Source organism: Barbus barbus (genome assembly GCF_936440315.1).
Source record: "Barbus barbus genome assembly, chromosome: 45".
Classification (NCBI taxonomy): domain Eukaryota; kingdom Metazoa; phylum Chordata; class Actinopteri; order Cypriniformes; family Cyprinidae; genus Barbus; species Barbus barbus.
Genome location: NC_136723.1, coordinates 21307211 through 21331246, shown reverse-complemented (window position 1 = coordinate 21331246; position 24036 = coordinate 21307211). Strand labels below are relative to the sequence as shown.

The window sequence follows — 24036 nt, the reverse complement described above, 5'->3', positions numbered from 1 at the left end:
TGATTGATTTGTGACAGAAAACTGCATAAAAAAATCAATAGAGTTTAGGTGTAACCCAGTGGTTATTTTTGGTATAGTGCCCAAACAAAATCTCACAGGAACCACAATTGTTGTGATATCAACTTCAAATTTGGAACACAACTTGGTTAGACCTATGGCTTTGATTCCATAGAAATTTTTGAGTTCAACATATTTTATAAAATACTTATTTTAAATAAAATAAAAAAATTGTATAATACTTTATCTTTATTGTAAACTTAAACGTCTCTAACTTTTTTATACTTTAGTTTTTTGAAATGCTTTCACTTCTGCAATAATCTGCTATGTGTCTTCTTTAAAAACCAACCGTTGGTCTGTATTCCAAAGCATTCAGGAATTACCTGAACCATGTTGTAACAAGCACTGAAAAACAAGTGTTCTGTTTTCAGTTAATTTATACCCCCAAACCGGCAACGTATCCTGTGGGATACAAACATTTAAATCAAAATGAAAAGTTATGTAAATAAATACATTTTCTGATGTCTCTTTATGGTTTTCCCCTTTTTAGGGTTAATCAGCTCCCAGCGAGAGTAAGCAATACCATTTTGGAGGCAAGAGCGCTGTCTACAAGATGGCTTTACAGCCTAAAATGGTCGGCCTTCCTTAACTGGTGTTCTGCATGAAGTTTGGACCCGATATCATGTGACATGTCCCACGTGCTAACCTTTTTGCAAGAGCTTCTGGATAAGTGGCGCACCCCCTCTATGCTCAAGGTATAGCCTATGTGGCAGCTATCGCAGCGAACCATTCTCTCGAAGCTGGCCAATCGATCGGAAGATTCCTGAAGGGTGCACAGAGGCTGAATCCTCCTCGGCCTGTGACGAGTCGGCTGCCTCCCCCCTTATTGTCATCACCACCCTGTCCCGTGTTCGCCGCCCTTCACCAGGCTCCCGACGGGAGTGGGTGTGTGAGAGAGGAGGGGCGCTGAAACAGCCAGGGCTGGCGGCGTGTGATGAGGCGCACCTGATGTGAATAGAGCCTCATCACCGCCGCCGTTTAAATGCCGAGCGCACCTCTCCTCGGGAGCACGCTGGTGTCCTCGTGGGTCCAGGAAGGGAGCGTCAAGTAGGAAGACTGCCGCACCCGTTAGACGGCCGACGGGCCAGGATGCCGGGCCGTCGAGTCCCCCAGAAGCTCCGGGGGCTTAGGAGAAGGACGTCGCCGCTGAAGGAAGCCGCCGCCACTCGCTCCCGGACCCGAGAGGGGAGCGCGTGCGGCCACCGGACTCCGCCCCTTCCCTGGACCCTTCCCTCCTGAACACTGCCCTCCTTCACAAGCCCCGCAGCACGACGAGGACACCAGATCCCCTGTTTATTTTGGACACTTTTCCCCCTTTGGACACTTTAATTTTGATATTTATTGTTTAATAAAAACCTCTCCGAGGCCTGACACCACGCCCACTGTGTCTGTCGTTTGCTCCTCCCGCCACAGCCCTCAGACCATGCCGTCTTGGGACTTGTCTATAGTCCTGCGAGCCCAAAAGGGGCCCCTCTTCGAGCCACTCAGTTCTGCCAATTTGCGGCCCCTTATCGCTTAAAACGGCTCTCCTCCTTGCCTTGGTGTCGGTTGAGTGAGTGGGTGACTTGCAAGTGTAGTCAATCAACGCCTCATGTCTTGAGTTTGGCCTAATGACTGTAAAGTCATTCTAAAACCAAGACATGGTTATGTTCCTAAGGTGCTCTCAACTCTGTTCAGAGCTCAGGTTGTCTCCCTATAGAGTGGGGGAACTATGACGTCAGAACCCGGAAGAGTAATTTGCAGCGGGTTCCTTCAAGATTTTCCTATGGGGTTTTTCAATTTATGAGTAAAATAAAGCCTGTGGTAAACATAAATTAACGATACGTTTACGTTTTCTTTTACAATGTAAAGTGCACACACTCACAGCCCAAACGTTCTTATCTAGATACTTATTAAAAACATAAGTTTTCAAAAATGAACATAACTGTTTCAAAATTTTAGTTTTGGGTATGGATGTGAGTAATTTACATTGTAGAACAAAATGTAAAAGTATCATCAAGTTATGTTTACCACAGGCTTTATTTTACTCATAAATTGAAAAAACCCATTATAAAACCCCATAGGAAAATCTTGAAGGAACCCGCGGCGAATTACTCTTCCGGGTTCTGACGTCATAGTTCCCCCACTCTATTGGCGCTCCCCATTACAGATGGTGAGCAGGGTCCAAACATGCTCTGTCCAGTAAGGGCTCTGAGAGTATATCTAGAGCGCTCTAGCCTGTTTAGGAATCGATGACTGTCGCTTCAGTCGAATGATCTGTGGAAATGGCGCTGTGAGCCGACTTATATACACATCGGCTCCTCACTTTCTGGCGGGCTAAAGTGTCATTGGTTTGTGCAGCTACACAAACGTGAACAAATCAGGCTTTAGTAAAGAGTAAAACAGGAGTTTTCTTTGTAAATATCATACTTTTTTTGCTTATTTCTAAGCTGACAGTGTTGTATTAACATGAAGAACAGACAAATCGATTCAATTAACAGTCATTTACGCTGGAACCGCTCTGGTTGATTAAAATTCAAACTCGTGACTTCGATAATTCAAGCTATTTACTAGTAAAAGCCAGTTCAAAGAGCCATTCATTTTCGAATTTTGACATCGCTTGTAATAATTTTAAAAAGCACGTACTGATGGGTGAAACGGAGCTTTTCGAAACTCCTAATCAGTTATAACCATTGTGAATCAAACCGGATCGCGTATCGCGAATCACTTGATTCAGATCGGGCCTTCGGAGTGCTTATCATGAATCATTTGATTCAGAACATAACTTCAGAACGCTTAGCCTATTGCAAATCTTTTTATTCAGATCAGGGTTCATTTGATTCAGACTGGGACTTCAGAGCACGGATCGAGCGTATCGCAAATCATTTGATTTGGATCGGAGATTCAGGCCCCGTTTACACTGCGATTTTCGTTTTAAAACGCATAACTTTTGCTACGGTTACGTCTATCGTTTACACTACTGCAGCATTTTCGAGGTCGAAAACGGAGACTTCTGAAAATGCTGCAGACCCCGTTTTAGTTTGAAAACTCTGGGTTTGCGTTTCAGTGTAAACGGACCAAAACAGAGACTTTCGAAAATGATCGCATGGCAGCCCAAATTCTCTCTGCATATCCTTGACGAACGTGTAAACAATAACATCATGTGCATTATTGTACCCACAGATACGTATGGTTAGATTCCCCTATTCGACCGCTCCAAGCACGCAGATGCGTCCGCAATTTAAATAATAGGGAATCTACCTATACAAATCTATGGTTGTACCTGTATGAATGGTCAAGTGACTTGCGTTTTCGGTTGTGTAGTGTAAACGGAGATCGTTTCCGAAATGCAGTGGAAACGCCAGTGTAAATGAGGATCGTTTTCATTTTAAAACGCCGTTTTAAAACGAAAATGCACAAGTGTAAACGGAGCCTCAGAGCAGGTTTGAGAATCTTTTGGAACTTTGGAGCAGTTTCGCGAATCATTTGATTCAGATTGGAGATTCGGAGCGGGTTCGCAAATTATTTTATTTAGATCGGAAATTCATAGTTGGTTCGCAAATCATTTGATTCAGATCAAAACTTCAGAGAGGGTTTGGGAATCATTTGATTCAGAACGAAACTTCGGAGCAGGTTTGCGAATCATTTAATTCAGATCGAAACTTCAGAGCAGGTAGGTAAATTATTTGATTCAGATAAGTACTTCGGAGCAGATTTGCGAATAATTTGATTCAGATTGTAAATTCGGTGTGCTTTTTTTGGTGAAATTCAGAGCGCCTATAGGCTATCGCGAATCATTTGTTTTAGATTGAAACTTCAGAGCAGGTTCGTGAATCATTTCTTTATTAAACAATACAAAACATCAAACCATTAAGGCAGTACAGTTAAAAGAGTAAAGAAAAAGAAAGAAAGTATACAGATTCAAATCACTAAAGTTAACCATTATTATGGCAAAGCTGTTTTACTACAAATAGCATGATAAAACTATGGTTAGTGTAGCAAAACCATCTGGGTTAAAAAATTTAATAAATATACTGTACAACTTGAGAGGACACACAAAGGAGAGATACAGTTCTCATTGCTTTAGGATTAACAGAGCTTTGGACAGTTTCCATGTACTTGTCCAGATCAACTGAATAAAGAAAAGAGAGGTTTAGAGCCAGTAAATTTTTATTTGTGTATGTGAAATTTAACCAGCATGAAACACAAATTAAGCATATCTTCCTATATTCTCTTTTGAGCAGTCAAAAAGGGCTCTAATACATGGAATAATTTCTGAAGGATCATCATGAAGTACTGAAAATTTAGCTTTGCCATTGCAGGAATAAATTACATTTTAAAATATATTCAAATAGAAAACACACACGATGATATTATCATTTCACAATATCACTGTTTTATGGTATTTTTTGCAGCTTCTGGTAAAATTTCTTGTAAAAATATTTAAAAATGTAATTTATTTCATACTTTGACCAGTACTGTATATGAAGAGTTCTGTATATGAAGTGCTGTTTGAAAATTTGTTCTAAACTGAGCATTTTTATCAGGCTCATGTTTATGTTCAGTTATTTCCCTTTTATGACAATGAAAATAACCTATTAATTTCCATTAAAGTGAAATGACTGAACCTACACATATTGCTGAGAAAAATGCTAATTTTAGAACTAAATTTCAAAAGGCACTTAGAGGTTTTTGCATCTGAACTCTTCATATGTGAAAAAACAGACTTTAAATAAATTAATTAATTAATAAAAATGTATTTATAGTAATAATACTGTCTATACTGTATAACAATACTGATAAGTCTCATTATCCACCCCCACATGGTCTGAGCCTTGGTAACATCCTCTGAAAAGGTAAAAAGTCACCAGTGTCACTCGCCCAGTGAGAAACCGGACCGTCATCCTGAGTCCAGATCAGCAGAGACCGGCGGATGGATCCTCAGCATCATGTGAAGCTGCTCGCTGTTTCTCAGTCTGACCTCGCGGCGGCGCTGTTCTGCGCACTTCAATCACATAACACGACAGAGCGGCACCATTCATCCGTTCAGTCCGCTTATTACTGGATGCATATAACCGATCGGAACTGATTTTTTTGGCCGGTTGGACGGCTGTACTCGACGGTAAAGCTGGAAGGAGCGCAGATATGCACGCAGCAGGACGGATTTTACGTTCCTCACATGAGATGTGATGAGATGATGAAGAAAATGATGATGGCTCAGGGCGACAAAGACCCAAAACACACCAGTCAGGTTGTGCTGGTCAAGAGGATCATAATGAAGCATGACAATCCGGTGAGAATAACACATGACGCTAACATCTCAGATTCAGCGACGTTCCGTAGAGACTCATCCATTCATCGGAGCGTCTGTGCTTCTGTTCATTTTAGCTACGGCATCTTCCGTTAAAACATTTAAAATAATAAAATGTGTATTTAAATGGCTCGTTGCTTTATAATACGCATGTATAAGCATCAATTTCTTATTAATTGTACATACATAGCGCTTCGGCTAGGTGACAAATCACAACATTTAGATTTTTTTTGTTATAACTGCGATTGAATTGTCGTTTTATAAAGACCGTAAACATTATTACAACATTTCTCACAGTGTATCGATAGGTGTCATGTGCGATATCGCTGGTTTTTAGCAGGGTGAGGTGATGCTAATGCTATATTGATCGATTGAAGCGCCGCTGTCGGTTATTGCGTAACTGACGCGAGCGCGCGCACAACACCTGACTCACGTGCGCCTCTCACGAGCTCAGTCTGTTGTCATGGGGACGCCGGAATCTTCATTCATTCATTACTTACCGTCTGTGATGTCATTTGCGCATCCTATTGATCTGAAGACAGAACTAATTATTCCAATAAGATTTTTATTTTTATTAATTAATACGATAAATATTTATTTACTAATTTGATGGTTTGCTATATGTGTATTTTAAATATAAAAAATGTAAATAATTTTATATAATTGTTTATAATTTGATATAAAAATGTTTTATATATATTATAAAATATATAATTATATATTGATATATATTTTATATATATATATATATATATATATATATATATATATATATATATATATATATTTATATGATATATAATACATGTGTGTATATATATATATGCCCAAAGTTATAAAAGTATAACTATATAATAATTATATATACATGCATGTGTAATAAACTATAAAATAAATACCTATATGTAACTTTATATTTAGTTACATATATTGCATATTTAAATATCTATTTATGCATATAAAATATAAAGTATTTTGTGTGTGTGTGTGTATATATATATATATATATATATGTATTTTATATATTTTTTTATTATAAATGCATGTATATGTATTTCCTAATAAATTTAATTAATTTGGAAGTACAAAAAAGTCATACTTTTTCTAGACATACAGTCATGCAAAACAACTACAATAATTAGAGGAAATAGATAAACCAGCACATAATGTTGTTTAAAATTCATTCATGTAACTCACATATCACTTTGTTTTGTTAGTATTATTGATGTATATTTAAAACTTTTCCATCACATTACACAAGAAGAGCTCATAGAACCTCGAAAAGCCTCACAGATCCATGAAAGATTCAGAGAACTCCAGAGAGAGTTAAATGTTGTCCATGATATAACTTCTGTCCCAAACTCTCTGCTGCATCATGTCTGCATGAGAAACAAGTTTCCTGTTTTCAGCCAAAATAACATCCCTGTGTTTGCTGCTTCATGTATAAATGAGATTAAATGACATTAACTCACTTTTTCTTTCATAAGACATTCTGGCGAGTGCATATTAAGCATCACAGTGAATTCTTCAACACATTATTAGACTGTGAACTTGTGTCAGTAGTGGACTGAGAGTTTGGCACGGCTGAATCTCTTTCATCTTTTGCGTCCAAATGTCCCGGAGGAATAGCAATGAGACGAGTCCCATTGAAAGCCGAGGAGTCTGGCATTCACTATTATGATTAGCATTATTAATAAGGAGCTGTTTATGTGTGTGATGCTGCAGGTCCAGCAGGGCATCGGGAAGCCGAGCGTCTATCATGCTGTTGTGGTCATCTTCCTGGAGTTTTTTGCCTGGGGTCTCCTGACCACACCGATGCTCACCGTGAGTTACTTTAATTCTCAGTTCTGTTTGTGGTTCACGTTTATGAGGATACATGCTTCAATTATAGGTGCACTATTATTTTTGCCAAAATTCACACCTGAAGGTGTCAGTATAAGGTTAAAGACCACTATTCAATCTAAGGTTGAGACTCAAGAACATTTTCATGTTTTGTTATTGTAATATTTCTGGAACATTTCATAAAGAATTAAACTTTAACATTTTTGAAAAATAAGAATAAAATTGAAGAATCCTGTTAACTAAAACTATTAAAAACCTGTTTTGTATTTTTAATTAAGCAGAAATAAATAAAATATAAATATAAGATGAAAAATAGTAAAACTTAGCCTTGCAGCAACTTGAAATAGGTTAAAGTTGAAGAACTAAAATGACTAAAACCTAAACTGAAATAAAAAATAAATTAAATCTATATAGAAATATATAATCCCCGGGTGCTGCAGCATTGGCTGCCCACTGCTCCGGGTGTATGTTCACTACTGTGTGTACACCTGGATGGGTTAAATGCAGAGCACAAATTCTGAGTATGGGTCACCATACTTGGCCACACACCACTTCCCTTTCCCTTTCCTTTCCCTTATAAAAAAAATTTAAATGACAAAAACATATCACTATCAGTTAGCAGTGTTATTATTAACTAAAACTAAATGATTAAAAATCATTTTCAGTAATTGAAATTAAACTAAAAAAAAAAAAAAAACCTTAAACTTAAAAAAAAAACGTTTTTTGAAAATTTGATTTTGCAGTGAATTTGAATAAAATAAGTTTAAGTTGAAGTACTAAAATTAAATTGAAATAAAAAGTAAATTTAAGTTTTTAGAAATATTTTTATGATGATAGAAATGGCAAGCACACTGGCTATCAGTGTTATTACTGAAAACTAAACGATTAAAAATATGTTTCGGTAATTGAGATAAAGCTGAAATAAAATATAATTATTAGATGAAAACCTTACTTCTAAAGCTTGCTTCAAAAAATTGGAAATGTGAAATGTTGCCTTGGCAGTTAACTGAAATATATCATTTTAAGTTGAATGACTCAAACGAAAAAATTGAAAAAAATGTAAAAATAAAAAGACATGAAATCAATAATAATTTTTTTTACGCTAAATAGAAATATATAAAAAACTAATAAAAATGAAAAAAGCACATAACAAAATGACTAAAACAAATTGAAATGAAAACTGAAAATATGAAATGAAAGCTAAATATTAATAAATAGATAATATAGTACTAGTAGTATATACAGTAAATGGCACAAAAATAATGCTGGTTAGCACCATCTCTAGTCTCTGGTTATTTGTGAAGGCAACCAGGACCAGGGAAAAATACACTTCAGTGCACCTTTAATTTTAAGATCTAAATTGTATTATATTTGATCTGTCTATTGAAATGTGCATTTTTCATTTGTAGGTTTTGCATGAAACGTTCCCCAAACACACGTTCTTAATAAACGGCCTGATTCAGGGAGTGAAGGTACGTGATGTGAATATTTTGGACTGGTTTAGTTAGTCTGTGTTGGTTTTATTGTCATGGTGATGTTTCTGCTTTGGTTCGTCAGGGTCTGCTGTCGTTTATGAGCGCTCCGTTAATTGGTGCTCTATCAGACGTGTGGGGCAGACGATCGTTTCTATTGGTTACCGTGTTCTTCACGTGTGCGCCCATCCCGCTCATGAGACTCAGTCCATGGTGAGAACATCCTGACATGACCTTGGATGAAAAAAATAAATCAAATAAAAATTATATATATGACTTAGTAATTATGTAATATGTTAGTATAAAATTTAATATAGTATTTGTAATTATTTTTACTTTACACTTATAAATGTTCATTTTCTTTTAAATAATATAATTATAATATAATAATAATTTATAGAATGTAAATATTTACATTACATAATGTTCTTAAAACAACATCTTCAAATGTTTAGATTCATCTCATATTTCACTTCTTGTTTTCAGGTGGTACTTCGCCATGATCTCAGTGTCCGGAGCGTTTTCCGTCACTTTCTCTGTAATCTTCGCGTACGTCGCAGACGTTACAGATGAGCATGAGAGGAGCACGGCGTACGGACTGGTAAGAGGCTCTTTTATTAAATATAAAAATCATTTTGGACAGATTTCAGAGTCTCAGATCTTGGTGACGCTGCTTTAGGATATTTCTTCTGCATGACCTGGATTCAGTGTCCTTGACCCAGCTGGATAGACGAGTTCTATTTCTATCCGTGTCCAGGTTTCTGCGACGTTCGCAGCGAGTCTGGTCACCAGCCCAGCTATCGGCGCGTACCTGTCGGCCAGCTACGGCGATAACCTGGTGGTGCTGGTGGCGACTCTCATCGCTCTGGCCGACATCTGCTTCATCCTGCTGGCCGTCCCAGAGTCGCTGCCCGATAAGATGAGGCTCAACACATGGGGAGCGCCCATCTCCTGGGAGCAGGCCGACCCGTTCGCTGTAAGGATTTAAAGGAGCATTGTCCACTTGTTTATTTTTTGGGTGTTATTTGGTATAATATGTAAGCGTTATGAAAACATAACTATTTGTGTGTGTATATATAATAATAATAATAATAATAATAATAATGTTTAATTTATATAGCACTTTTCCAGAGCTCAAAGCGCTTTACAAATTAAAACATAAACGCAACAAAAAACACAAGAAACAATACAGTGTATGTATCAAACATCACAGACAATCAAGGTATCAGAAAATGCACAGTCCGGAGTGAGAAATATACAATTAAATGACAAAGAGTCCATGCAACAGGAGCAGTAGAGTAAAATGCAGCAACCAATAGTCCCTCAAGGAGCGGCACACCAAGCAACCAGAGTCACACTGCGCCTAAAACGCCACAGAGTCCAAACGAGTGCAAGCTCCAGGACCCGGAGAGGCAAACGGGAACACTCGATGACTCGACGTCCACCACAGAGCCCGAAGGAGCGCAAGAGCAGACCCCAAATGGCAAGCGGGAAAGGTGAGTATATCGCTGCTGTTGATAGCCAAGCTGCTGTTCCTTTCACCACAGAAATGTCTTAACAGAAGGGATTTCGACCTTCAATGAAAGATTGCCTCAAGTCTTTCCTAATTGTTGTTACAGTAGCAGTAAAGATGGGGAAGCGAGCCTTACGGAGAAGGGCGCTACGGAGGCCACATCCTACCCATAGGGAAGTGTGTGACACTGATATGGACTAACCCAGGCCTGGGGCAGTACTACATATGGAATGGGTCACTGAGGCAGGTCCTATACCTGAGAGTAGAAATTTATTCTTTGCATCTAACTCAATCACAGGCAAGTAAAATATGAAAATTGACTTGCCTGTGATTGAGTTAGATGCAAAGAATAAATTTAGCGCAGATTTAATTTCAAAGCCCGCTCAGTCTGCATTAAACACGTCACTTAGCTGAGAGCGCCCTCTGTCGCTTTCTCTCACACACGCACCCAACGTGAGAGAAAGAGATACACTATACATGCGGTGTAAAGATAATTGACGCATTAGATCGTTTTCTTTCTTTACTGTGGATGCAAAAAAAGCGAAAATTCCAATTTGAACAGAAAATGCTTGATAATTTTTTGTTTTAAAGCGCAAAGAATAAAGAGGCCAGTTCTGTGCAGACATTAGACTGTGAATGCGCCGGTGAACCCCAGCCAAGCACGTCAAATGTGGCAGAAAAGATTGTGCATTCTGAATCAAAAAGTGTATTGGAAAAGCGAAAGTCAGATTTTGATTGGCTTTTGAATGATGAGGAGGTACATGTGATGATATGTAAGTACTGCAGTAGAAAACCTAGCTTAACTGGTAAAACGGACTTTGTATAAGGGTCGCACTGTTTCAAACATAAAAATCTCACAGCCCACTCAAACAGCAAATGACATGCATCTTGTTGTGATAATATATTAGCTTCAAGCAAAGACCCTGAGGAATCTGCGATCGCAAAAGGGTTTCAAACTCAAAATAAAAAGAGTGACAGTGCCAAGAGATGCAAGCTTTCTATAAAAATGAATACAGCATATTATATCACAAAGGAGGAATTGAGTTTCACTCAAATGAAGCCACTAATTATATTGCAGAAAAAAATGGCCTGGACATTTCCCCAACGTATGATAATGATCTCCGCTGCGCTGAACTCATTTCAAATATTGCCGCAGATATACAGGATATAGAGGCAAATAAAGTGAAAAAGCCCAACTACTTATCAGTCCTGATTGATGGTGCAACAGATTCTTCTGTGACTGAAAATGAAGCTATCTATGTCAGGTATTTACATGATGGGTTGCCAGTAAATCATCTTGTTTCTGTCACATGCTCATGCTGATGGTGTGACTGACTGCATTCAGTCGTCAATGTCAAAATTTGGATTAGATGACTGGAAGCAATAGCTTGTTGGATTTTGTGCTGATGTTGCAAATGTGAACATGGGCCAAAAAAGTTTTGGACAATCCAAAACTGATAGACATTCACTGTATGGCTCACAGGCTGGAGCTGGCACTTCTTGGGGTTTTGAAAGAGGTGAGCTTAGTGAGTTGTGTACCACCCAACGTTTTTTAAATTGAAATAAAATTAAAAGAAACTAAAAACTAAAAGAAAATCATGTGAGCCAATATTTTATTCACAGTATAGAAAACATAACAAATGTTTAAACTGAGAAATTTTACACTTTTATCCACTAAATGAGCTAATTTCAAATGTGATGCCTGCTACAGGTCTCAAAAAAGTTGGCAAGGGGGCAACAAAGGGCTGAAAAAGCAAGAAATTTTGAAAAGATTCAGCTGGTAGAACATCTAGCAACTATTTAAGTTAATTGACATGAGGTCTGTAACATGATTAGATATAAAAGGGATGTCTTAGAGAGGCAGAGTCTCTCAGAAGTAAAAATGGGCAGAGGCTCTCCAATCTGTGAAAGAGTGCGTAAAAAGATTGTGGAATACTTTAAAAACAATGTTCCTCAATGTCAAATTGCAAAGGCTTTGCAAATCTCATCATCTACAGTGCATAACATCAAAATATTCAGAGAAACTGGAGAAATCGCTGTGCGTAAGGGACAAGGCCGAAGATCTTTGTTGGATGCCCAAGGTCTTCAGGCCCTCAGACGACACTGCATCACTCATCGGCATGATTCTATCATTGACATTACTAAATGGGCCCAGGAATACTTCCAGAAACCACTGTCGGTAAACACAATCCGCCGTGCCATCTGCAGATGCCAACTAAAGCTATATCATGCAAAAAGGAAGCCATATGAGAACAAAGTGTTCTATGGTCAGACGAGTCCAAATTTTACATTCTTGTTGGAAATCACGGACGCTGTGTCCTCTGGGCTAAAGAGGAGTGAGACCTTTCAGCGTGTTATCAGCGTTCAGTTCAAAAGCCAACATCTCTGATGGTATGGGGGTGCATAGGTGTATACGGTATGGGCAGATTGCATGTTTTGGAAGGTACTATGAATGCTGAAAGGTATATAAAGGTTTTAGAGAAACATATACGCCCCTCCAGATGACGTCTATTTCAGGGAAGGCCTGGTGTATTTCAGCAGGACAATGCAAAGCCACATACTGCAGCTATTACAACAGCATGGATTCATAGTAGAAGAGTCTGGGTGCTGAATTGGCCTGAAAAATACATCAAAGATGACCACAAACTCTTCAGCAGCTGGAAACCTATATCAGGCAAGAATGGGACCAAATTCCAACACCAAAACTCCAGAAACTCATAACCTTGTTTCCCGGGGCAGGGCGTGGTTGCGAGCCACGGCCCATGCCGAGGATCTAATCATCTCGGCAGATGCTCACGGCGGCTCCAGGAGTCCAATTTAGCAGTGGCGACAACACCCGAGGGGGGTAGCCCCGCTGAATCTTCATCCTCAGAGGACGATAACCCATCCACCGATGCTGCTATCTTCATCTGATCCTCTATCGGCGCGCAAAAAATAAAACGCTGTGCATGCCGTAAGACGGCACAGCAGATTTACAGTTATCTGATTAATATCATGATTAGAAACTGCTCTTTTAGATGAAGCACCCAGCGCTGAATTAACAGGGACGCCACTGATTGTGCCGTAACGCCAGCCAGAACAGCCTCTTCTTCCAGCAGAAGAATTCGCCTGGTGAATCTCGAACTGTGTTCATTCACTCGGCTCCGAAGCAAAAATCTGATGAGTGGATGCACCTGTTGCCTATATAATACCCGTGTACAGGGAGAGTGGGCTCAGCATGCAAAATCCACTAGCCAAATTTCACTGGCGTTTTCTCTTAATCAGAGAGGATTCGGGCTCCCAAGTAAGACCCCTAATGTTGAGTCACGACATAATTCGTAGTGACGACCGATAGTGAACGTTTATTAACATGCTGAATGCACTGCATATTACCAGTGTTTAGTTTCATGCACAAATGCAATGCCCGATATTGACAGTTATTTGAGACAGTCATATTGCTTTTAGATGTACCTTTTTTTTTTTTAACTGATGTTATAATAATCCAGCAGTGCTTTTTTCATCATATTTTTTCAACAGTAGGCATACTTCAATTAAAATTGTTTTCGTACTTCATATGATTTCGAAAACGTGGAGGCGATTTCAGGAATCACTTGATAATGTAGATAGATATAGCACAAATCTGCCATAAACATAGCATTATAATGAGAACCTTGTCCGTTGCACATCACGGTGGGAGCTCTCTCTCTTTCTCTCTCTCTATAGCGCGTAACTGAAAGTTCACTGGCATTTGCATCCTTTTATGCAGATGCAAGTTGTAATGTTATATGTATCTAAGTTATCTGATTAATATCATAGGATGTGTCATAGAACGGGCTTGTTTATTAGCATAAAGTCACTCTTCATCTTCAACTCAGGCAGCTATTCCTTTTTAGATGTTTCTTTTTTTAATAACATTGCTGCATCATAATCATAATCTCACAGTGTAGTCATTTGTTCATGTTTTTACAGACAGGTTTTCATGTCATATTTTTTATTTTTATTAACATTAATTTTCATAACAGTCTTCAGTTATTTTCATTATCATCATTTCATTATAATTGTGATTATGGAACTGAATTAAATCAGTCAAAGAATAGTCATCTATAGTGTGTGTGTGTGGGGGGGTATTTCTAATATAATATATTTTGATAGAATTTGAATTTAAAAGATTTTTAATTTTTATGTTTGTTTATTTTTTGTCTTTATAATGTGTTATGTAACTGTTTTGTTTATAAAAAGGTTGAGGTTCAATAAAATTTAATGGATACACTCCAATATCAATATCAGCTTCAATATCAAAATTCCAATATCAAAATTCCAATATCAGCTGATATCTCACTATATCAGTAGTTTTAATGGGAAAAACACTGATGACTACTATACAAAACACCTTTTTCATTTCAGTTTTATGAGCTGCTGAAGGTTTTATTTATGCTTTTTGTGTTTCTTCAGTCTTTGCGGAAGGTTGGGCAGGACACGACCGTTCTGCTCATCTGCATCACAGTGTTTCTGTCCTATCTGCCCGAGGCGGGTCAGTACTCCAGCTTTTTCCTGTACCTGCATCAGGTAAGCTGTTTACTCTTGGTTTTTAATGAACAAATGTAAAGATTCTATATTTAATGTTGCCGATTAAAGCAGCTGCCTTTTTCCATTAAACTTTAACCAGCAGTTTATCCTGCAGGGTGCTTTATTTATGCTGCATGCTTTCACTGTCTGCTTTTGTTGAACAGTCCCATGATTCATGCTGCACTGATGACTGGAAGGGTTTTAGCTGCAACATGCTTCTAATAAACTAAACAATTAGGATTAGTAAACAAAAACACTACCGTACTACTCATACTGCTTCTGCATAATGACCAACAAAATGTGCTGCATAGAACAGATCACACTGCGATGATGTATCCCACAATGCAATGCACATAACCTTTTTGTTAGTTTTTTCCCCCTCATCCTCCTTGACTCGTTATTAGATTAACTGTGAAAAGTTTAAATTTATGTATTTATTTTTTAAACAAAATTGCATCAAAAATGTGTACCATTTAAAAGTTTGGAATAATTAAGATTTTTTATTAAATTTAAATAAAAAAATACTGTAAAAAATAAAACATTCTATAAACCTTGAAAATTATCTAATTATATTTAATCAAAATTGCATTTTCTGTTCAGAATAAATAGACTTGTCAATAGATAGTTTCAGTTTTAATTTACTCCAATGTTTTTGTAAAAGTTGTGTTCACTGTAGTAAATATTGTTTGAAATTCTCATGCTAATTCTCATAATTCTCATGCTCACCAAGGCTGCATTTATTTGATTAAAAGTACAGTAAAATTGAAAAAGAATAGTATTCTGAAATATTACATTTTAAAATAAAAACTAGTAAATACTGTTGTAAGTATATATTTTTTAGTTTATATATATATATAAATTTTTTTATTTTATTTATTTATTTATTTATTTATTTAAATGCTGATTTGCTGCTCAAGAAACATTTCTTATTGTTATCAATGTTAAAAACAGTTGTGCTGCCCAATATTTTTGTGGAAACTGTGATACATTTTATTTGTCAGGATTCACAGATGAATAGAAAACTTAAAAGAACAGCACTGATTTGAAGTTAATGAAGTTACCCTTACTGAATAAAAAGTATGACTTTTTCCTACTATTTCCCTAATATATATTTATTTAGCTTTATAATTACTTATTTATAATAGCTGGACTTCACATGCTTAGTTAAACATACAATGTAACAAGGCCAGGTGACAGGAATGTAGCAAACTGCAGTTTGTTGCATTCTCTAGAATTCTGTTTCACACTCGTCGGTTTCTCAGGAAGTTTGGGGTTCGGCTGGATTGTTAGTGGCATCCTGTCTGAGCGTTGAGTTGAGTTCAGTGACGGCTCATTACTGGACATAACAGAGTTCATTGGATCCGGGTGCGCTGGTACAGACTGAATGTGATGCTCTTTCTCTCTGTCTCTCAGGTCATTAACTTCTCGCCCAAAACGATCGCAGTGTTCATCGGCGTGGTGGGAATCCTCTCCATCCTGGCGCAGGTATTTAATTGAGGCAATATTCTTGGCTCTGCCTTATTACTCGTGTCGTTGAGCCGGCGAGGCATCTCATGAAAGTGGCTCTCGCAAACGCTTTCTAATTGAATTGAATTCCTTTAAAAGTTCAGCGGTAAATGTAATGAAATATAGGCAGGGCTGTAATGAGCAGATAGCATGGTGTTAGCTGGTTTATTTAAGTGGAAGGGTTTTATTTTTAGCTCCGCAACAAGCAAGTTGAATTCTAGCAGGTTTGCTCCGATTCAGTATAACACAGCCATGAAAATGATGGTTCAGTATATTAACAATAACAGCCCCCTGCATGTGAGAAAAAAAATGTCTGCTGATTTGCAAAGAAGGCCTAATGTTACCTAACATGATGATGCTGAGTTAAAAAATCATATAATAAATAACACACACATACACATACACTCACTGGCCACTTTATTAGGTACACCTTGCTACTACCGGGTTGGACCCCCTTTTGCCTTCAGAACTGCCTTAATTCTTCATGGCATAGATTCAACAAGGTGTTGGAAACATTCCTCAGAGATTTTGGTACATATTGTCGTGATAGCATCACGCAGTTGCTGCAGATTTGTCGGCTGCACATCCATGATGCGAATCTCCCGTTCCACCACATCCCAAAGATGCTCTATTGGATTGAGATCTGGTGACTGTGGAGGCCATTTGAGTAAAGTGAACTCATTGTCATGTTCAAGAAAACAGTCTGAGATGATTTGAGCTTTGTGACATGGTGCAATATCCTGCTGGAAGTAGCCATCAGAAGATGGGTACACTGTAGTCATAAAGGGATGGACATGGTCAGCAACAATACTCAGGTAGGCTGTGGCGTTTAAACGATGCTAAGGGGCCCAAAGTGTGCCAAGAAAATATCCCCCACACCATTACACCACCACCAGCCTGAACCGTTGAGACAAGGCAGGATGGATCCATGCTTTCATGTTCTTTATGCCAAATTCTGACCCTACCATCTGAATGTCGCAGCAGAAATCAAGACTCATCAGACCAGGCAACATTTTTCCAATCTTCTATTGTCCAATTTTGGTAAGCCTGTGCGAATTGTAGCCTCCGTTTCCTGTTCTTAGCTGACAGGAGCGGCACCCGGTGTGGTCTTCTGCTGCTGTAGCCCATCTGCTTCAGGGTTTGACGTGTTGTACGTTCAGAGATGGTATTCTGCATACCTTGGTTGTAACGAGTGGTTATTTGAGTTACTGTTGCCTTTCTATCATCTCTAACCAGTCTGCCCATTCTCCTCTGACCTCTGACATCAACAAGGCATTTTCGTCCACACAACTGCCGCTCACTGGATATTTTCTCTTTTTCGGACCATTCTCTGTAAACCCTAGAGATGGTTGTGTGTGAAAATCCCAGTAGATCAGCAGTTTTTAAATACTCAGACCAGCCCGTCTGTCACCAACAACCATTCCACGTTCAAAGTCACTTAAATCCCCTTTCTTCCCCATTCTGATGCTCGGTTTGAACTTCAGCAAGTCGTCTTCACCACATCTAGATGCCTAAATGCATTGAGTTGCTGCCATGTGATTGGCTGATTAGCAATTTGTGTTACCAAGCAATTGAACAGGTGTACCTAATAAAGTGGCCGGTGAGTGTGTGTGTGTGTGTGTGTAAAATTGTAAGAAATATAAACAATATCACATAATAAATATCACATAATAAATGTAAATGTTAAAAAACACTTTTTTTTTTCTTTTTTTTTTAAGAATTAAGATTTTTTCAAATTAAACATTTGTGTCAGCTTTAATGCACTTATCAAAATAACAAAAGCAATTGGATGTTAAAACGCTTTGGTTTTACTGTGAAAAGTATATAAAATGTATATTTTAGCTTAAAATCTGCAAAAGAGTGGAAAAATATATTCAAATACTCCATTTAATGTCAAAGAACTTTACATAAACACAAGTTTATGAATAAATAAGCTTTTCCCCCACAAAATCTGTAGTTGTCAGTCACTGTTTGGATGTAGTAAAATACATAAAACACGTGGTTATGTTTGCATTTTCTGGCCATTAAAATCAGAAGCATAAATGAACGTCATACATGTGAAAATGGGCTGATAATTGCACAGCAGGGTTTCTGCAAGCTTTATGAATATAAATCTAAGACCTTTTTAAGACTCAAGTTTAATGAATAAATTAAAGGAACATAATTTGTCAATATGATTTTAAATGTAAATGTCTAAGAAGCACAATGAGTTGTATTAGCAATACTTAAAAGTTTGAAAATAGAAATTCCTACAGATATCCATTACTTTTTGATTCATTTTACAAAAAATAAACGTAACTATGATGGAAATATCTTTTATTCAACCTTCTGATGACACTGCAAACAAGCGCTGTTCTTCCTGAGTATTTTTGTCTTGTTTTCCAGTTCAAATGTCTAAAGATTCTTAAACCAAAACAAATGCAAAATGACAATTCAAATAACAAGTCTTGATTTCTGAGAAATTGATCAAAATGAAGTGTTTACAATTAAAACAAGAACAAATATCTCCCAGTGGGCTCAGAAAAATCTAATTGATTTCCCTTTGAATTAAGTTGTCATTCCCCATTGACAGATATTTGTTCCTGTTTTAAGCATGAAATCACTTTTTAGTTTCTCAGAAAACGAAACTTCATATCTTCATTTTGCATCTAAAGTAAATGCACCCTGATTTAAGGATGTTTCTACTGGAAAACAGAACAAAAACTATGAAGATTGTTTTTGCAGTGCAGTGCATGCAACATTGAATGCCATGACTATGAATGTAAGATTTCTGCCCTCATGCAAGATCTTTTTAAGGCCTTAATTTGTGGAAGGGTGAATTAAGACTGATTTGGCCGGCAATTGGCCAAACAAAATGCAACAAAATGCATCATATTTTGTGAGAAAGTGTGACTTGGTCAAGCAAAACGCACTATTTTTGGAATCAGAACCCAAAATTAGTATGAAATGACTATTTGTTCAGCAAATGTGTTGCAGGGCAGTGTGATTATTTATTCTCATGTTCCCTACAGACGCTGTTTCTGACTTTATTAATGAGGACCATTGGGAACAAGAACACGGTTCTTCTGGGTCTGGGTTTCCAGATTCTCCAGCTGGCCTGGTACGGTTTGGGGTCCGAGCCGTGGTGAGTTAACATCTAGATCAAGAGAAATGACCTGCTTATGCAAACATCACAGAACAAATGTCTGGATTAAGAAGAGCGAGTCACTTCTGTTTGATGTTCATCGTGTCCAGAAGCGATTGTCATTTATGCTGATGTTATATTTGTTGTCGTTTAGGATGATGTGGGCGGCCGGCGCGGTGGCGGCCATGTCCAGCATAACGTTCCCGGCAGTGAGCGCTTTAGTGTCACGCAGCGCAGATCCAGATAAACAGGGTAAACTCTTATATGCGAACTTTCAAGATTTGAACTGTTCAAAACTTTGAGGATTGAAGAAAAACGACATTTGTGTTTAAAACAACTAATGAACTGTGCACTATGAGAGCAGGAACTTGTATTCAAAAAGTACACACTTTTATTTCATGTTGGCTTCTAAGTGAAAATCTGAGTCATTTAAAGGCGTTTTTCCATCTGTGTGTGCTGTATTACCTCAGGTCTGGTTCAGGGCATGATAACAGGGATTCGGGGGCTCTGTAACGGTCTGGGTCCGGCGCTGTATGGCTTCATTTTCTTCCTCTTTAATGTGGAGTTGAGCGGGATTACCTCCATCCCACCCGACTACGCCATCCCACTACAGACCTCCACAGAGGTACAGGTGTCAGTCTGTCTGCTACACAGCAAGAATTTGAAATTGGTTCAGTGAATCAGTTCAAAACATTGATTCAGTGATTCATTTGCATCATGACTCAAAGGCACTCCATGCACAGCAATTTTAATGCTTCAAATGTTTATTTTCTAATATAATTTTTGAATCTATTTGGCTACAATGACTTTGGTTGAAATGATTAAGCATTTACTTTTGAGGTGACTTAAGAGGAAAAAAATATTAATAATAATAATTATAAAAATAATATAAATAACTGTTCATGTATATGCCCAATTTTTTCTTCTTCTATTGTCCTCATCTGTAAGTCGCTTTGGATAATAGCGTCTGCTAAATGACTAAATGCAAATGTAAATTTCAATTAATCATTTTAAAACCAAAATATTAAAAATATAAAAGTAATATAAAAATTACGTACATATATAAATATGTTAAATATATAACATTTTTCTAAAGTGTATATATCTGTTTATATATGTGTGTGTATAAATATTTACTATATATTCACTATACATTATCTATTTCGTACAAAACGTTTGCTGTATGATGTAATGTAAAAATATATATATTATATATAATAAAAATATATAATTTGCCATATTTGCACAAAAATGTTTTACTGTAAAAAATATTTTAAATGCTTATTTTGAATGTTTATCAATTATAATTATAAAAATATATAATTTCGCATCAGCGTATAAATAAAATCTTATTACAATCATAAATGTTATTCAGAACAGGAATTAAAAATTTAAGTAAAAAACAAACATTAATTATAGTGGCGTTGATTATAAACAACATTTATTATAAACATCAAGCTCATTAAAAACTCAACTTGCATTGCGGAAAATACGGTATATACTTGATATATTTATTTAATATTATGTATTATCTATATCTAAGGAAATACTCACTCAGTAGCACAAACAGTGTCATAAATCCTTGATGACTTCCTCTAATGTTGCTTTCTTGTCGCCTGTTTTGTGCAGAAGACCGCAATCCCCGGCCCTCCATTCCTCCTGGGCGCCTGTACGGTGGTGGTGGCGTTTCTAGTCGCCTTCTTCATTCCGGACCACCCGACACCCCCAGCGACGCCCTGCCAAACCCGTAAGAGCAGCGCGAGTCTGGCCGGTGCTCACACCAACACGCTGCTGCCGGGGAGCGACGAGGACTTCGAACCGCTGCTGGAGGACAGCAACGTCTGACTCTGAAACTAAATCACATTTGGAAAAAAATTAAAAGGGCGTCAACACATCGCAAACCCACCACCTGTCGGTGACTAACATTTGAGAGCGTGCAGTGTTTATTTTTTTGTTGTTTATGACAAAACGGTTATTGGTTTTGAACTCAGAGGCTTTTTTATTAAGCGTTTTTACAGTGAATCAACACACTAAGGGCTCAATCAGTGAGATCGGATGCGTTCTGTTTGATCGAGTTTAAACACAAAGCCCTTTATGTATATAGATATTTGGGCGAAGTACAGAAAAGTTTATTGTATGAGGAGCTTGTGGTGGCTTGAAGCTTATCGTCGCTGATTGAAGAAAAACGGTGAATTTCATGAAAACCAGGCCATTGCAACCTGAAGAAGAAAATAAAGCCTGTTTTTAGACACTATTTTCAAGCACATTTTCTCCCTCCTTAAAACAGGCTTTATTTGCATGAAGAATTTTCTTACATTTCTTGTGATTTTAAACAAATTTCATGAAATTCACCCAAACAGAATTTGAGATTAATACACAGACAGTATTTTTATACTGCAGCGACGTTTCCTTACACAAGCCTTAAACTAAGTCACATATCCTGTGGCGTACGACAAGGTTTTAATAGATCAGAGATGCATCTGGGTGCATGAACAGTATGTGTGGCGATGTTAACCAAACTGAAAACACTAGAGCACCAGTGGTTTGGTGTAGTTACTGATGCTAACGTAGTTCTTCTAGGCCAGTTAGTTGTTTCGGACACGGCCTGATTGTGAAATTCTTGAACTCTGTGTGTGTGTGTAAAGGTTCTATGCAGTAGTGATCAAAAATGGCATTAAATTGAGAAGTAAAATGGATTGCGAATGCCATTTCACGTTGAGAAACATTGGGTGTTTAAAATGACAGTATTGCTTAAAATATTACATTTGTACAAGTAAAATTTTACCTTCATTTTTACTTTGGAAAACTGAACTGGCGAAGTGCATTTGTTAAGCTATTTTACTCAACAATATTTGTATATTTGCTTAAGGATAATTCGTATTTATTAAAAATCAGCCAACATCTATGTCTCAGCTACCTCATTTTTGGAGGTTTCGATGATTTTGTGAAATGAGGTTAGATTCGACCTGACTATATTTTTATTTGCATTTTGTTTTTATAGTCACGATCCATTTTCAATACAGGATTTTGGATTTTTCCAAGATTCATTAGAATTGCAAAAGAATTCCATATTTTGTCATACATTGAACGTTTTCCAAGCTGATGATTTGTTTTGCATGAACACCCGAATGAATTTCCAGAACGATGCTTTATATTTCTGAGGCCTCTGTCTTTTTTGTGCGAAGAACACTGTGGAGCATCTCATTAGAGTTTGAGGTCATCATTAGACTGACCTGTGCTCATTTCCTGTTCCACATGCGCATCATTTCCTCCACTTGCTGTATTCCATACAAATATGGCAGATATTTCATTCAGAACCTTCTGGTGACCTGTGAATCAGACAGAAATCGTGAACAGAACCTGAATATTTGCTTTCCATCGTTTATTCTCCACCCTTGACCCTTTTTCCATGTGTTTGCATTATTTCAGCCATATTTATAATGCAGCGATGTGAAACTTTACGCTTGAAATTGCGCTGGTGTGTATTTATTTATAGCACGACTGCAGAACGAGTGTAACGGCTCAGCCGTAGTTCCCGCGCTTTTGGGTTTTGTATTCGTGCACCGCTTATAACGGCAGTTTTAACATGTAATATAGCGACGATCATATTCATTATTTTAGGATTGTAAAGTATTGTATATGTATTGAATTATAGTATTACAGAAAAAACTTTTACATGTTGCCAGACCTGCAATATTTTTGGAACAATTAACGCGCCGCTCCAAATAAGGTCAACCGATGATCGGGAGCAATGCGTGCGTTCACGAGAACAACTTTCGCTTTTCCTTTCTGAACTTGTCAAGTATTTGTGTGTCTTTTATGGGATACACAATTAGGTGCCTCGAGTGTAAAACACGTTAATTTGTAGTCTGACTAAATACCGGGTACATTGAGCAGCTGATGGAGATGAACTGTACAGGGATCCTTATGTAGCTTATTTATTGTCATGTATTGTGGGAATCTATTAAACAGGTGAAAATGAGTGAATAACACTAAGAGTCATGCGCTTCTTTTGCATTATTTCTCTTGGTCGTTAGATGGCCCTGTTGCGCTACTTACGTTCTGTGATTTCTGAGAGCCACACCATAAAAATGACTTAAGCATTAATAACAGCATGACGTATGAATTATTAAATGTCTAAAAGAACCAAAGTATAATGTGGCCATTCTCTCATAATCACATTTAGCCCCCTGTAATCAACTTGTTTGCAGTCTTTAACCACAAACATTGAAATGACGTGTAAATTTTACAGCTGTTCAGAGGAAATTACCAGCACCATGCATAGAAATATTTTCATACCTATAAATATTCCAAATGCATGATCATTCAGATTGGGAGTTCATTTCAAAATGTCAACCAATCAACATGCAATAAAGTCCTGCCCAATAAAACTCAGATGCAAAGTCATCAAAGGTTCCTTGGTGTTTTAATGCATATGAAATACTCTCAGTCTCCACTCAGTCCTCAGATTTCCTCTGGATGGCAGTGTTGATGTCTCCGAGATGTCTGATGAGTTGAACCCTTGAGATCTCATCAGAATAACCTCAGCACAGTATCTAATGCCTCAGATGCAGTTCAGTTTAGTGATGATGTAAATGCTGCCGTTTCTGTTCAATTCATTGGGAAATTACCAGTAAAACTATTGGTTTAGTTTTCACATTGATAGATTACTAGCACTGCCATTATT

At 37.5% G+C, this 24036-nt stretch overlaps 1 protein-coding gene across 1 annotated transcript; it reads left to right on the top strand.

Annotated features, from left to right (window-relative positions):
• Nucleotides 1-5028: 5028 nt before the first annotated feature.
• Nucleotides 5029-23755, top strand: LOC306864160 (hippocampus abundant transcript 1 protein-like). The gene is made up of 12 exons (XM_079407913.1): nt 5029-5329; nt 7073-7171; nt 8599-8661; nt 8747-8874; nt 9148-9262; nt 9419-9637; nt 14606-14719; nt 16133-16204; nt 19237-19349; nt 19504-19601; nt 19820-19974; nt 20979-23755. The coding sequence occupies exons 1-12, from the start codon at nt 5216-5218 to the stop codon at nt 21192-21194; spliced, it is 1506 nt and encodes a 501-aa protein (XP_079264039.1). The 5' UTR covers nt 5029-5215; the 3' UTR covers nt 21195-23755.
• The last annotated feature ends 281 nt before the right edge of the window (nt 23756-24036 follow it).

Excerpts from the sequence above, each read along its gene's own strand:
- LOC306864160 (XM_079407913.1), top strand. The coding sequence starts at position 5,216 with ATGAGATGTGATGAGATGATGAAGAAAATGATGATGGCTCAGGGCGAC. Across the intron at positions 8,662-8,746 it reads GCCTGATTCAGGGAGTGAAG|GGTCTGCTGTCGTTTATGAG; the intron begins GTACGTGATGTG and ends TTGGTTCGTCAG. Across the intron at positions 16,205-19,236 it reads TCCTCTCCATCCTGGCGCAG|ACGCTGTTTCTGACTTTATT; the intron begins GTATTTAATTGA and ends TGTTCCCTACAG.